The 16,997-nt window shown below is 39.1% G+C and overlaps 1 protein-coding gene across 1 annotated transcript in view; it reads left to right on the plus strand.

Annotated features, from left to right (window-relative positions):
* Positions 1-13,274, plus strand: part of XKR4 (XK related 4) — a 184,613-nt gene extending 171,339 nt beyond the window's left edge. The window contains exon 3 of the mRNA XM_042466295.1: positions 7,980-13,274. Coding sequence (XP_042322229.1) covers positions 7,980-8,926 — 947 coding nt within the window. The 3' untranslated portion in view covers positions 8,927-13,274. The remainder of the gene's footprint in view (positions 1-7,979) is intronic.
* The last annotated feature ends 3,723 nt before the right edge of the window (positions 13,275-16,997 follow it).

Consider the following 16,997-nt stretch of genomic DNA (forward strand, 5'->3'; position numbering starts at 1 on the left):
ATAAATTGTAATGGCAGCTGTTGTTTGACATCTCTTATGGGAGTTGTTGTGTTGCCATCCATCTTCATCACATGGACACATTTTCTGTATGTAAAACGTGTATCAGAAATGACAGGACAAAAGTAAAGCCTGGATCTAAAGATAACAGTGAACAAAACAAAGTAAGGGATGAAATAGGGACTCTCCAGATGGGCTGGAGGCATCCAGTTTCCCTCCGGAGAGACATCGCAGCAGCCAAACTGCGCGGAGTCCCTCCAGACCAAAAAGAACCCAGAAAAACTGGGTTCTTTTTGGCATGCAGGGACGGCATCATCAGTGCACCATTGGTGCACTGTGACACATCCACGATGCAAGCGCAGCACCCTGAGGTGCAGACATGGCACTGCACTTGCATCATTCATGCACACCATATAGGGTTGTGTTAGAGTTCTGGAGCGTACAGATGCTGCACAATCTGGAATCTTAAAATTGGCCACAGGCTGCCGCAAACCAGTGGTCTGTTCTGGGCCATAGATGGCCAGAAGGTGTGGCTTGAAACTGCCCCTTCTGAAGGTGGATTGTGGCTGCAGCAACCACATGCTGTGAACCCATACTGCCTTGAAGCTGCCCAGAAAAGGAGTGGCAAAGAGCTGTTCCTTTTTGGGGTGGCAAATGAAATGGCTTTGCGACTGTGCTGCAACTGGAAGCTGGCTTCATGATGCTTTCATGTAAACAGCAAGTTGGCTTCCGGGCAGCTTCAGGATGCTCAGCATGTAAATGGTGCAAAAGGGATGTATGGTTCTGAAATCAACAATATATAGTATTAAATAATACTTCATTATCAAAAACAAAAATAACTGTGCATCAACATAAATTGTAACCAAGATTCCATAAACTGAAGCAGCTAAATATGTTTTTGGAATCATTTTTAAAACTTTTATTTAAAAGACAAATAACATAAAAAGTGACATAAAAACAAATCAGAAAATAAAAAAGATTAACAATTAAATATAATAATCAGAACAGTGTGACACTCTGTATCAGTTTAAAAAAAACAGACTAAAGTAGACTATTGTTACTATTTGGTAAACATAGCCAGTCTCGGGATTTAAATATATTATATTTACTTCCTCTTTATAAAGCAACTAAATATTTATACATACCAGTCCCAACCAGGTGTCAAGAGTTTGCCTAACCCCTATTATTAAGGAGACACACAAATGTTTCATGGCTTTAGAAGAGTTTTACATAACTAGCTGCAGATACAGATGCTTTGTCCAAGCAATATGAACAAAAGGGACATACAGATATTTCCTAAGTTTAAAACAGCTTAGCATCAGATACAGATACTACAGATACAGATGTTTTGCACAAGCTAAATATGTTTCAACACAGTCTAGCCCAAATCCTATTAGTTGGAACCAACTATAGGAGACTGATTGACTTGTCAATGCATAGGGAAATTGCTTGAATCAATGTTCTAGGTGAAACTATCAATCCAACCGTGGCCTCTGACTGACTCAGCAACTGATAAGGATTAACCTTAATAGGCAGAAGACTAAAGAGGCCTTTATCATTATACCAATAAGGCACAGAAGTTCTGAAAGTACAGATTTTAAAATATGTCTCTTTGAAACCTCAAAATGTGTGCATGTGTGTGTTCTGTTAATGATTTAATTAAAAAACAATCACCCAACTACTGGTCTTTATAGATAATATCCTCAAGGGACAACTCCTTCTTTTTAAAGATTAAATCTACAAATAACAGAACTATTAAGATTAGCATCTCATTAGAAATCAATTCAAAATAAGTATTTTTAAAGATTTATTAAGGGAATATATATTATAGACTCCCAGTGGAAAAGAGTCTATATACTCAGCAACTGAGGTAGCAAGCTATTGTTCATATTGTAGCAACAAACTTCATCTATAAACCAGATACTGTCAGTTAACTCATTAAGATACTTTCTAATGGTAAAAAAGTTTAAGGAGACCAGTTAATACCTTGATATAGGTGCTAGAATCCTGCAATTTCTTAAAATCCTTCATCAGTGGTGGCAAATATTAGTAACAAAGCATGCACCTCACATCTCAGTGCTAGCACTAAAAACATAATGGCAAGGGATATTTTCCAAGATAGTGACAGATAAGAAATATAGATTAAAATCAAATCGAATCTATATCTCCATTAACTCCATGAGAAGTTAAGATATTAAGTTTATATTCCCCCTTTCTCAATTCATTATATCTTATTTTAGGTTATTTTTCTTACTACACCAGCATTTGATATCCTTCACCCAAGCGTTAATATTATAAAAGTCTTTACTAATAAAATCTGCATTTTACCTTTTCTAGTGCAGATGTATGCACTATGTCTAACTCAAATAGGGAAACTTGTTACTTCTCAGTTGAGGAAAACTTATCTCAAACATTTCTTGAAAATCCAAAACCATAGTATTGCTTGTGAAAAGGTCTAGGTTTTATTGGGGATGGGGGGAATCACATAACATTTTTCTCCAAACATCCAAAGGAGACAAAACTGCTTGGGTAGTAGCAGCACTTTGGGGAGGTCAACTGAAGTGAGGTTCAGATATACAGTCAATGGTGCTTCAACCAGTTATGATTCAATGCAAGTCCAAAAAGAGTTTGTGTCACTGGCTGTAACATTAGTTATCAAACTGAAATGCATAAGTATGATTCAGCCTGGTTTCTGGCTGTTCTTTTGTAATGCAGATAAAGATCCTCCCACTGTGAGGATGTTAACGTGTTATTCATACCATCACTTCTGCAGAATATTTTATGTGTCATTCATAACATGTAGAAGGAGCATGTGAGGCAAAGGTTGTCCTGTGACAAACTCAGTGCAGCAGTAATACATAATGGATCCAACAGATCAGACACAATCCTGAAGGAAACAGCCTTTATCCTGGGTCAATTTGGTTTGCTGAAGAGTTTCCTGGTTTGAAGTAACACAGGTAGAATAGAATGTTCAAGGCAGCCAATAGGAATTAGGCTAAAAAAGTGGAGGCTGCTCTCATGAGGAAGTATAAAAAGAGGAGGAGCAAGTGATAAGAAAAGAATGTGGACTTTATCACATGGGAGGAAAGCATCCTCCTCCAGTCATGTTAATCACGCAATCAGGGGAAAGATTATCACACACACCCATGCTTATCCCATTCTTGTCCCATCTGTAAATAGTAATGGATACGTCATTTTGTATTAACGGAAGATGTGATCATCTTCCCCCGATTACACAATTAACATGATTTAATGGTGATTTAATGGCAGGAGGAGGACCCTTGCCTCCTCTGTGTAATAATCTCCTGTGTCAAAGCCTGCTGAGGCAGGAGGGTGTTTTAGAACTGCCAAGTTGTGCAGTTAGGATTAAGGAGTTCAGTCCAGATGGCATTTAGACTCCCAGACCAGGAGAAGAACTTTAGAAGGGACAGGAGAAGTCCAGTATTAGAGTGTGTGTTGTATCCTGTGGGATATACAGCTAGGAAAATTGGGAAATATTAAAAACTGCCTCAGGAGCGGATTTATAAAAAGGGAGCTAAACTGAGGAAGCTAAACTGCGTTTATTGTTTTTGTAACAAATACTGTAACCTGAGGAGTTAACAGCTCAGGAAGATGGGTATAGGTTCTGTGTGAATCAAGACAGGAAAAGAAATGTACCTAGAGTCAGGTGAGAGGAAGCAGTAAATTTGTAACAATTGAAGTGCACTGTCACACAAGTGTGAGAATCATTCACTAAGAAAGACACAGGACAGATCATCCAAAAAGGACAGTCTCCCGGTGCCCAGCTTTGGTCCGTGGGGAAGCCGCAGCCTCCAGACCACAGGACTACCCCGCAGACCAAAAAGAACCCACAAAAAGAGGGTTCTTCTTGTGGTGCCATTATAATGCCACAGTACCACTCGCGACATCACAATGGTGCCGCAACGTGCAGATGCTAGGTGTCCGTCACATCTGTACAGGGCGCCACCATTTTGACACCCTCATCACGTGTGGGGGCAAGGGGCATCTAGAAGCACCACCCTTGCATGTGACGAGGGCGCCCTATCGTGCCCATGTGGACCGGGCCAAAGTTACCATAATAAGTTCTGAATGTAAATAAAGTTGTGTTCAACAAGGAGTTGCCTGAAGTAATTTAGCAATAGCAATAGCAAGTACATTTCTATACCACTTATCAGTGCACTTAAGTACTCCCTAAGCTGTTTACAAAGTGTAAACTAATTGCCCCAACAATCTGGGTACTCATTTTAGCCACCTCAATAGGATGCAAGCCTGAGTTGAGCTTGAGCCCTTATGCTGGTATTGAACAAGCAACCTTATGGTTTATGAGTGAGTGGCTGCAGTACAGGCATTTAGCCATTGTGCTACCAGGGCTCATAATTTACAGTTAACAACAAACACGCTACCGAGAATAATAGGAACAATGATTAACAAGGACATATAAGTTAGTGACACTGGTGGAAAGCTGTCACATATAATTGGTGCCAAGAGGTTGGGTTTTTAAAGACCCATTGTGCTGGCATCTGTGAGGTCCAGCAGCGTCACAGTGTCACACCTGGAAACTCTGTGGAAAACCCTGGCTGTTTAAATGGCCCCTGTTTTCCTAATCTTGCCACACAAATCTGCTCTCCTAATCTTGCCACACTATTGCACCTACAGAGAAACCCCTATCACAGCAACAGATGAGGCAGCTGGGGGCTTCTATGTAGGAGCAATGGTGTGGCAAGGTAAGGAGTGTGCACCAGTAGCAGGTTCTGGAGTAACATGGGGACGGATGTATAAACACCAGCCCATCCCTGCGCCAACCTGGAGACCAACCCAAGTGAGGACCCAGACCAGAATAGCATGTGCTCAGCCTGTGCTGTCCTGACCTGCTCGATCCTTAAGTTTCTTTTCAAGGATAGCAACAAGCAGTTTCAGAAATTTTCTTCCCACTGAGAGTCAGAGGGCTATACAGACCGCCCTGGTCTGCAGCCATCCCATTACTGGCCGGATCGGTACCACGGCAACTGAACGCTGTGGCACTGATCCAGCCTCTAGAGAGCACAAAAAAGAACCTTTAAAAAGGGCTCCTTTTTGCGCCCTCTAAAGGGAGTCACAGTGCAGCTTTGTCATGCCCTTTGGCACGGCATCATCTAGATGGAGCGCAGGGCCACGCCATGATGCCGTGTGCTGTATAGAAGGGCACGCAGCATCATGGCATGAAGGCAGAGCTACGGCATCCAGCATGTGGACACTGTGGCGTGGCACTGCGTAGAGACTGGCACAAAGTGCCAGTCTGTATTGCCCCTAAGTCTTTCAAAAGTGCACTGTTTGTGAAGACTATTTGCCATTCAGAATTTATTCTGCACAAAATTCATGTGTGCTTGTTTTGCATAGAAAACAGCACAAGAAACAGCATTTTCTATGTGGAAAATAATGTTTTAATGCAAAAAATTAATTCCTGAATTAAAAATGTGGGGTTTGGTGCAGAAAATTATGTATGCAAATTAACCATGTGTTAATTTTATGCAGAACAAATCCCCCGTTATAGCTTTTCTCTATGTAGAATGCAACATTTTCGGTGCAGGAATTTCTATTTCTGTGCTGAAATATTTCTCATGCAGAAAATGTTTTCTATGCCAATCAGCCAAGTGCAAATTTTATGCAGAACAAATCTCCAAGTTCAGGTGTTTTCATGAGTAGAAAACATTTTATACACACGAATTAATAAATATTACTACATTGGAATATTAGTTTCCACGGATAAAAAGCTACCTCCATAACAGAAATTTGTGTGCAAAACAATAAGTTTAAATTTTGCACAGAATAAGTCTAGAACTGCAAATATTCTAATCAGTTCATTATTTTTCTCATCAATATTACTCAAATTAAAAAAAATCTTTCTGTCGTTTGCTGAATATGTTTTAAAAATTCTTTCCATCCCTACCCATAATCTGAAAATGATCAGGACCTGAGATTCTATTATTTCTATAATTTCAGAAGGAGGCATGTTGAGAGTCTGTAGGATCTTTGGAGATCCAATGGCCCCCAGTTGCCATTTCTGAAAGCAACATCCTATTGCTATTCTATTCTTTTTTTTAAAGAGTTAAGCTATGTTTCACTGTGAATTTCATTTGAAAGAATGTCACACACACCCAAGTCCACAACCTAATAAGCACATAATTGTTCTCTGTTTATCATTATGTATCTGTGCATCTGATTAAGTGTACTGAGTCTAATACGATTAAATTGCATGTATGCAAAATAGTGCCTTCTAAATACTTGACAGTCTGGATATTTCTACATCCCTTTACATTGCTGCTGGTTCCTACTTAGCAAATGTACTATGCACATGTAATCATTAGATGAATACATTTATAATTAATACCAAACAGCATGTGATTATGGCTAAAATCCAGGTATAAGACGGTGCTGTTATCAGTATGATGGGTACAAAGAACAGTCAACAAATATGTCATCACGCTTAAGATCCATGTGTAGGAATCTGCCTCATCCAGCATTTGCCCCATATATCATAATAGTACAATAATTAATACTTCATAATTGGTGCTAGCAGTGCTCCCACACACACTTTGCACAGTTGGCATACTTATTATTCACTGGATTTAGCCAAAGGAAAACAAGGCCAGATCAGAAGTGACAACTGTTTCCAAAGTGACTGTGTACACTAGGTTAGGCATGTTAGACCTCCTGATTCAGACTGCAATGCCAGTTTCAATCACTCTGGCATTCACTTGTCCTAGCTCTCTAAAACTCATCCCTATCTGATGGAAAGTAATGAGTTTCTCTTCTCCCCTTCTCCTGTTCCATTCAGAACTCCATCCAGCTGCTTCTCATCTAAAAAGTGGGCATTCCCTGGTGCTACTTACCTTTATGGGATTCTGGCTTTGGCCATCTGATACTGTCACTGCTGCTTCCCCTATCCAACTCTTCCTGAAGAGTAGTTGAGACCTTTTCTCTTTCCATATACAGAGGATGCCTACTGCAGCCTCAGCACATTCCCTGTTCCCATTAATTCTCTTCCGTTGAGGTTATCTGTGTTAGATCTTGTTCCCCTTTGTATGTGTCCTGCATCACCCTTGTTCCCCAAGCTCTATATCAGCCTTCACTTTAGGCTGTGACGCCTAGCTCATCTTCTTGTTTTCGGACAATTCCCTCACCACATTCCTTGATGATTTCAGGACTCAGGTTGATAAGCCCTCTGACCTCCAGACCTCTCTTTTAACTTTCTTCTTCAATCTCATAGTATTTTAAGAAGAGAATTTTAAGACTTTAATTTAGAAGGGTTTTTTTTCCTTTAGAAAAAAAAGGGTACCTTCAGTATCAGTCTATTTGTTGTAGGTAATGAAGTAGAAATGTGGCATGCAAAAAGGGAATGCTGTGTGCAAATTCTGAGTGTAGGTTGCTACACTGAGAAAATGGTAATAAGCATTATTGTGCTGACTGTTGGTGACAGTGCTTTTGCATGGAACTTTCCTCTTTATTAAGGCTTGGTAGCCTACAGGAAACGTGTTTTGGGTGGCTTCATTGGGTTAAGAGGTTGTTAGGAGAAAGACTTACATGTTTAAATTTATGTTGAAAAATGGTTTCAGATAATGATCTCTTTGGATTTGATAGTTTTTATTTATACTTGCATCCACTGGTGAGATTTACTTTCATAATGGAAGAGTGCACTGTGAACTGACAATTTTATAGGACCACCAAAACAGAACTACAGCTGAGACTGCTATCAATGCCTGGACCAAGATGTCCGTTTATATACAGTAAAACAAGAATAAAGACATGGGCTTTTTACTGGATTATTAAGGTTTCAATTCCATACTCACTAACCTGGAAGTAAGTCCTGTGATATTGAACTAAATAGGATTTATTTCTGTATAAATGCATATAGGACCTTCTGTGTCTTCTGTATAAAAGCTATCCTTTGGGCAACTTCTAAATTACTGACCATGTACTATTCTTATTTCTCCCTTATTTTCTAGGCCTTACTGCTGCTGCATCTCTTGTGTCTTTGGCATGGGCTTTGGCTTCATATCAAAAAGCTCTTCGTGATTCCCGTGATGACAAGAAACCAATCAGTTATATGGCTGTAATAATTCAGTTCTGCTGGCATTTCTTCACAATTGCAGCCAGGGTGATTACTTTTGCTCTCTTTGCCTCTGTTTTCCAACTCTACTTTGGGATTTTCATAGTTCTGCACTGGTGTATCATGACCTTCTGGATTGTCCATTGTGAGACAGAGTTCTGCATCACTAAATGGGAAGAAATTGTCTTCGACATGGTTGTTGGGATAATTTATATCTTCAGTTGGTTCAACGTCAAGGAGGGGAGGACACGCTGTAGGCTTTTCATTTACTATTTTGTCGTCCTTTTGGAAAACACTGCCTTGAGTGCCCTTTGGTACCTGTACAAGGCTCCTATGATTTCTGATGCATTTGCCATACCGGCACTATGTGTAGTGTTCAGCAGCTTTTTAACTGGCATTGTTTTTATGCTGATGTACTATGCCTTCTTTCACCCCAATGGACCAAGGTTTGGGCAGTCACCAAGCTGTGCTTGTGAGGACTCTGTAGCTGCCTTTACTCTTCCTCCAGAAGTAGCATCAAGTACTTTAAGGTCTATTTCTAATAACCGGAGTGTCACAAGTGAGCGGGATCAGAAATTTGCAGAGAGAGATGGGTGTGTGCCTGTCTTTCAAGTGAGACCAACTGCACCTTCTACCCCTTCATCCCGGCCTCCAAGGATTGAAGAATCTGTTATTAAAATTGATTTGTTCAGGAACAGGTATCCAGCATGGGAAAGACATGTATTGGACAGGAGCCTAAGAAAGGCCATTTTAGCTTTTGAATGTTCTCCTGCTCCTCCACGGCTACAATATAAAGATGATGCCCTTATACAGGAGCGGTTGGAATATGAAACAACACTATAAATATTTTTTTAATAAACAATGCAGCGGCTATGATACCTCCAAATAAAAGGGTGGTGAAAGGGCCGTGGCAATAACTTAAACTTCATTCTACAACAGAGCAGCAAACAATAGCAGTATCTTTAGTCTGGCTACCATCATGATTATCATTTGATCCACTGTTCCACAGTCTGTCTGCAATACACCTAGAAAGCAGCAGCATCCAAGAACCTCAAAGAATCAGTTGTTTTGACTGAGAAATAGACCTAGTCCAATAACTTCCTATTTCTTGCACAGTGCACTGTATAGGCTTTTAGAATAAAGGAGGAGAGGTTGAATGAATGACATCAACTACCAGTTAGTGCTTTTATTATTGTTGTTTTAGGGAAACTTCAATTATTGATGTTTGCATTTACAGAATGAAGAATTTGCAAAATGAAGAAACCATTTAGAAAACTTATTTTGTAAAAGGCAATATTACTGTTATGTAAACTCTAGTTTCTATAAAAGAAATTATATCATCCTCCAGTCTTAAATAGGCAAATCATAAAATATTTACAAAAGAGTTATAATTTTAAAAAGACAATAAGGTTTTTTTTTCCTACTCTAGAACTAAATTAAATTCTAATTGAGGGAATTATATGTGTTGTAATCAAAGGAGCTATTCAAATTTTTGCTTTTTTAAAAAACAGAAATTAATATTATATGTACAACTTCAGGGGTTTGTTTTTTTTAAAGGAAATTCTATGCAGATGACCCCACCCCCCCCCCCGGTTCTCAGCAAGACTAGAAGCTCTAGCATATAGCAATGTACATTAAATGATAATCATGATTAAGTTTTCAATTGCAAAAAGAAAGTGAGAGTGAGAAAGAGATAAAAATAAGGTAACACTCCACATTCTGAACCTTTTATGGACCATGTTCAAAACAGCATCAAGAAATGAATTGTCTTTTTCCTCCCCTTCCCACCACAGGATATGAGATGCATGGGTGTGTGTGTGTGTGTGTGTGTGTGTGTATGAGAACAGAGATGTGATAACCAACCACAATATATCACACCTTTCCAGTGCCAAACATTGTTTAACTGCAAATTTGATATTGTTTGACGGACAGAATATGTGTAACACAAGAAGCAAGAAGCTGAGATCAAGCTTACTTTCTTAATTTACAGACAGCACTCTTTGGTCCTGCCTAAAGTGAAAACCAGTCTCCTGTGTGTAAGTATATAAGGTAAACATAATAAACCAAGCTGTGTACAAGGTGTTCTTGAACTGGCCAAAATCTGTTTCACTGCATTCAGATGCAATGCTCAACCACGTTTTAGTATTACACAAATGAACTTAAGCAAATTTGTGTACTACCCCATCTTCCAGAATGGCCATGAGATTGGATGTTTCAAAGTGCATTTTAGATAAACTGAAGTTTATCATGTTGTCTGAACTCTTAACTAAACATTTTCTGATTATTTGAATTATGTCATTTTCAGACACTAAAAATGACTTTTTAAAACTAACCATATTAAGAGTAACAGCAGCTAATCTGGATTTAACTGACATGGCAAGATGAGGTAGTCTTAAAAGAAAAATAAGCATTACTTGACTTTGCGCTAAGGAGATGGGGTGGTGCCAAAGTCATAGGTTTACTGTGACTCATTTGTGCAGTGCTAAACTGTGGCTTAGAGATATTTATACAGGAGTGGCTTTGCTTACAAAATAAAATACCTCCCTTGGTAAAGCTAATTGTATATTTCTTTATGTTAAAAGTATCCCTTGATGGTGCTTTCAGTTGCATTAAAGGTGCGAATCAAAATTTGATAGTATTTTTTTAAAAACAAAACCTGGTGCAAACTAGAATAACTCATGGAGTGTGTCAATACTTTTGTAAAGCAAAAACACAACACACAAAAGTGTTACTTTTTATAGACTTTCAATCTTTTCTCATGTATCTCATTCTCTTTAATAACTTACAAATTTAAAGATTGGTCCACAGTTATATGAGCTGATTCTTTGTATATTAATATGACCATGCAATCTTGATGTCGTATTAATTTGTTTTGCAATATATTGCCATATGAAAGCTTCCATGGGTACTTTTAGACTATTGTGAAAACAGTGAAACCTTCAATGCTTCAAATTCAGTTTAATGTGTATATTGGGTAGAATAGTGAGATCCTGTTTTCCTAGGGGTCTTTGAGAGATGCATAAATTTTACCATGATGAGCATAATAAACAAGAGATATGAAGACCAGTTATTTAAATACCATGAGATTTCACACATACTTGGTGTAATCATGGTTTGCTATATCCGTATTCCAGGAAGTAGCAAGCCACAATCTCCAGATGTACCTGCACAGCTCTAGAACCTTTAAATTATTGTTTGTTTCAAAGAAATAATCACCCAAATGTATTATTATCATTTTATTCACCAGCAGAGACATCTCTTTCAATGTACCCCTAGTAATTCTGGTTATAATTATGTCCTCATTGCAATGGAATATAACCAACCATAATATGAAAACTGTGTGTAAACAAAGCAAACCTAATGAAATTGTTTCCTCTGAAAGAATTTTGAATGTCTTTACTTCTTCAGCTGAGTGTGTAATGTCTAAAAAATTGCCAGTGTCTAGAAATTTGCCATCACTGAACTCAAACCAGCCTAATCAAAGTTTGAACCACGTGCTTACATGTGAGATGATTACTGGCCTGACTCTAAGATCAGATGTGCCAACAAAGAAGCTCTCTAGGATATGGCATGTTGAAAGAGCTTTCCAACACTAAATCTGACAGGTCTTGGACCAAGATTATGACAGTATTCCAGCAGATATGAAGTTTAATTTATGGATAAAGCAGAAAGCCAATTTATTACAGGAAAAGAGAGATAATGGTTTCATATGTTATGATTTTATCCAAATAAAGTCATATTTTAGTCTCATGTAAATCAAGGGAGACAACTTAGCCAATACTAGTTTAAGCCTTACTCAGTTTAGTTAGGCTAAGGCTACAATCCTGTACCTACATAATAAGTTAGACGCACTGAACCCAAAAGAACCTCTGCAAAGACAAGTATAGGCTTACACTGCTATGCACGACTGTCATTTGAGGTCCTATTAAATTATTAAACTATAAGCTACAATGGAGATATAGGGTTAACTACATCCAAACAAGGAGGAACTGTTGTGTGTGCTGCTGATGGGAAAAAAATCTTTTTCTGTTACAGCATTTGTAACACAAAATGATATGATAATATTTTCTCATCCATAAGAATTTGTGTATCATGTTTCTTTGAATGTTCAAAACATCTTACTCTGCAAAATACTGGAAATAAAATCTCAGTAAAAGGTGTGAATTATAAATCAACACTAAATACTTAGAGCATTCATTAAATAATCCATGAGTATAGTTTCCAAGGTACACAAGTGTTAAGGCAGCAGCTATAGCTAGCATGTGTAATATATGTTAATGATGTTGAAATATCCTGAGTAATCTTGCAAGAAGTGGCTGTTCTCTTTCCAAATCTAGTTCAGCAAGTTACTATTCATTCTCCCCCCCCCTCAAATTTTTCCCCAAGTTCACACCTAGTTACACCACTGTAGTAATAGCCTGTTTAATTCTAAGTTGGACAGAATGGGAGGAACAGATATGAAGTTTTATGCCAGGAAGGCAGGTCTCTCCACTGATATCTGTACCAGAGTAATCCAGTGGTGTCCTAAAGAATAAGAGCACTTGTAATGTTGCTGGTTTCTGCTCCGACTGCAAGTGAGAAGGGGGCATATCAATCTGTTAATTCTGTGGCTGCTGTGTTATGTGAATGCTTTGCTTCACAAAGGGGAAAATGTTTTCTGGAGAGACTTTATGTACAGAATACAAAAACTTTAATAGGGAAAAATGTTCCCGGCCTTCATTTTAGTGGTACACAAGAACTCTCATGGAGATTGGTGATTTTCAGTAGGCTATTATCTTGGGCATGAAATCGTATTAGTAATCCCAACCAAACTGGACCCATTGAATTAATGTCATGTACAGCTGTACTGATCCATTATTCAGCAATTGATTCAATTGAGCCATTATAATTGGGAGTACAAATAGGTTCCAACCTCTCTATGAGAAACTTTGGGATTTATCACACAGGGGAAAATTGGAAGTTTAAAATGGTAAGAACCTGTTATTAACACACAATTTTGCAAATGGTTTTCACAAGCAAAGCACTGTTATCCCATGCATAATCTGAAATTAATCTGCACTTGTGCGAAATGTGTGAACGTTTTTCACACAGTGGGACCAAATGTGCCACCATCCCAATAAAGATTAAAGCACATGCATCCTGCAAAAGCAAGGAAATGCACAAATGATTTTCACACGTAGTTCATGACAAATCTCTCTCTCTCTCTCTCTCTCTCTCTCTCTCTCTGTGTGTGTGTGTGTGTGTGTGTCCCTGCCTTCCCTCAGCAGCTATTCCTTTAAAAATATGGTGGAAGGCTGAAGCAGGAGACAGACAGACATAGTAAAGAGCGAGGGGGTATTCAGCCTTTCCTCTATCTCACTTGCTCTGCCCCTGCCTTTGCCTCAGTAGCTGTTTCTTTAAGAGCTCTGGCTAGGAAAGAAGACTGAAGTGATCCCCAAACTGTGTCCTTTAAGGACTTCTGGACTTCAGCAACCAGAAGTCTCAGCCATGTTGGCCAATAGTCTGGGATTCTGGGAGCTGAAGTCCAAAATCCCTTAAAGGGGACAGTTTGGGCATCGTTGCACTCTGGCTAAGAGGGAGGACTGAACCTGGACACACACACACACACACACACACACAGATAGAGAGAGAGGAGCATGCAGGGACTCAGACCAAGAGGCAAGCATTCATATCCTGGACTCCCTGGATATGAAAAACTACAGGCCTGTATCCCATCTGCCATTTTTGAGCAAGGTGATTGAGAGGGCTGTCGCCCTTCAACTCCAAGTCATCTTGGATGAAACCGATTATCTAGACCCATTTCAAACCGGCTTCAAGACAGGATATGGGGTGGAGACTGCCATGGTTGCTCTGGCTGACGATTTTCATCTAGGCATTGACAGAGGAAGCATGATCCTGTTGGTACTTCTAGACCTCTCAGAGGTCTTCGACACAATAGATCATGATATCCCCTTGGAATGCCTGGAAGAGTTAGGAATCGGTGGCACTGCACTCCAGTGGTTCCAAGTGAATCTCTTGGGTAGATTCCAGAGGGTGATGCTCAGGGACAGTCGCTTCTCGAAAACAGAGCTTAAATGTGGCGTCCCTCAAGGTGCCATACTGTCCCCAATGCTATTCAACATTTATATGAAGCTGCTGGGAGAAATCATTCACAGACAGGGGGCAGGGTGTTATCTGTACAATGATGACACCCAAATATATTTCTCCATGTCCCGATCAGCAGCTATGACAACAGATGGCATTTCTCCCCTCAATCAGTGTTTTGAAGCGGTAATGGGCTGGATGAGGAAAAACAAACTCAAGCTGAATCTAGACAAAACAGAGGTACTTACAGTAGGGGCCCCCAAACCAGATATAGGGTTGCAACCTCCAGTCCTAGATGGGGTCACACTCTCCACAAAGGACTGTGTTCGCAGTCTGGGGTGCTCCTAGATCCGTCACTTCACATGTTGAACCAATATTTCCTCATCCAGATTAGCCAAATTCTTTCAAGAAGAAAAGGGAAATGCCTCAAAGTGAGATTAGATACTATAGCTAGCAAATATTCTGCTAACTATAGCATCTAAGGAAGGAAGGAATGGGACAAAGAGCCAATTTTAATGATTTCTTTGTCTTCCTGGTGCTCTCTGAAAATCTGCTTTGGAAAACTGGGACAACCTCTGAAACAGCATGAGAGGTGATGATGGGAGATGCAGAAGAGAAATTAGCTTTCCTCCTTTATCCACCAGGAAACCTCTCCTGGATCTTTATGCCCTCTAGGAATCTAAGGAGTGCTAGTGTACTTTCCTGCCATAGAATAGGCAAACTGTATCCAGCCCAATGTCTCAGTTATTTATGGTTTGACCTAGATGGTGATATTAAGCTGATTTTTTTGTCTCATAATGTGAATGGATGAAATCATTGGGAGGGAGGGAAGGAAAGAATCAGACAGGCAAAGAAAGAATGAGATTGGACATAGACCAACAAAGTCAAAGCCAAATGAATTCAGTAGGATTTACTGTATATCTGAGTGACCATACATAGGCTTGGACTATAAAGCATGTGGTTAAGTATTACCTTTATGAAATATGGCTGGCATCTTGTTAAACAGTTATGAATGCGTAAGCTAGGCTTACACATTGATAACTGGCACTCATGTTTATTATTGCAGCATTATTGTTGTGAACGGAAATGGCCTTAACAAACCTGACTTAACAGCCAGCAGCTACAACAAGCAATGGAAGTCTGTTGTGCTGGTGATTGGGCTGCAGCAAGAATGATGTTTCCAGCTTCTTTCTGCAGGTAATCTGCAGTGTGACAATCAAAAACTGGACCTTTCCGCAACTCCACATTGGAATGAAGAATGCTGGTGGGAGTGGACTGGAAACTTCATCCTGCATCATCCTGATTGTCAGTAGAACCTACTTCAGTATCTTGGTGTAGCTTCTGGCTGTGAAGGTAGGGGAGGGGTGTCAGGCCTGGAGATGATACACAGTTATGCATGTGTAACTATGACTGGGATCAGTGTTTCCTGTTGGCTGCACTGTTCATATGGAATTTCTCTTTTCCCCTCCACTAATGGAATTCCTTGATACAGGACAATTAGATGTGTAGGTACATACTATTCTCTTGCACAAAACATAAAATACTTCAAACAATTCATATAGAATTACTATAAATCCCTCTGATGAATTCCAGATAACTATACAAAATACTTTACTAATGTAAACATACAACTCTTCATTGAAAACCAGAAATACCAAAATATCTGAAATGCTGTTTGTAGAGAAACCAGCAAAGATCACATTCTTGCTTTCTCTTCCAGAAGAAGGTGCTCTTTCGTGCTCCTGAAACTGGAAGGAGCCCTCCCATTCATGGAATGGCCAGTTAAACTAAAAAAATTAGGATATGCAAGTTTTATTCAATTCCATGTCCTCTTTTGTCCTCTCTTTTTGGTGATGCATTTACTCTTTTTAATGGCAATATGTAAATGACCACCCTATTTCAAGTTGAACTGAATAGCCAAATACTTAAAACAGTTTAGAAATTTAAAAAAAAACCCTATGTCAATGGAATATATTACTGTACAGAATCAGAAAGTTTATGCTGCTTATAGGTACATCTAGGCTACAGTTATACCTCAGTCTATGCCTTGTACTAAAGGTAAAGAAACTTAAGTTACTGGTTTTTGATTATGTATTATTTAGTGTTCCTTGAACATTCATGTTGTCTACTTGTAAATGTGGCATTTCCTATATAGAAATCAATTGCTTCATCTGATAAATGACTGCCACTGTGAACATGTATTTTAAAATACTATTGACTGACTGACTGACTGACTGACTGACTGACTATATACTTCTTACGATATACCTCTTTAAATACACATACATTCTGACACCCAGAGGCCTTATTCACACCTAAACAGGCTGTCTACATCCCTAAGTGTACAAGGATTGCAAGAGTTTAAAGAGTGTAGAGTAAAATTCCAATGTCTTCTTTTATTAATTTATTGCCCCACAGCTCATCATTTTAACTTCTGTTCTTAAACAACTTAATCTGGCAGGTTTAAATGAGATGAATTCCTAAATAAGCTGCTTTGTTTTTCTTACAAATAAATTGCCTTCAAGTGATAAAAACTCTACAGCTCATGGTTTTGTACATTTACCTTTATCCAGGTGAATGTCCATTTACACAATGGGGATTATATCCAAGTAGGTAGCAACAGGCTTGCACTGTTCATGTTTCAATGAAGTGAGGCCAAAGTGAAAGCCTTTCAAAATCACATAGATTTAAAACAGTATAATATGTGCAGCAGAGCCAGATTAAAGAGTGAAGAAGCAGTCCTGTAAAAGCTTTGTCACTGTCAATCACCGAGAAGCTCATTCTTTCCCACGCATGCAGAGTCTTCTGCTTTGTTTTGCAACCTATTAAT

Source organism: Sceloporus undulatus, chromosome 4 (genome assembly GCF_019175285.1).
Source record: "Sceloporus undulatus isolate JIND9_A2432 ecotype Alabama chromosome 4, SceUnd_v1.1, whole genome shotgun sequence".
Classification (NCBI taxonomy): Eukaryota; Metazoa; Chordata; class Lepidosauria; order Squamata; family Phrynosomatidae; genus Sceloporus; species Sceloporus undulatus.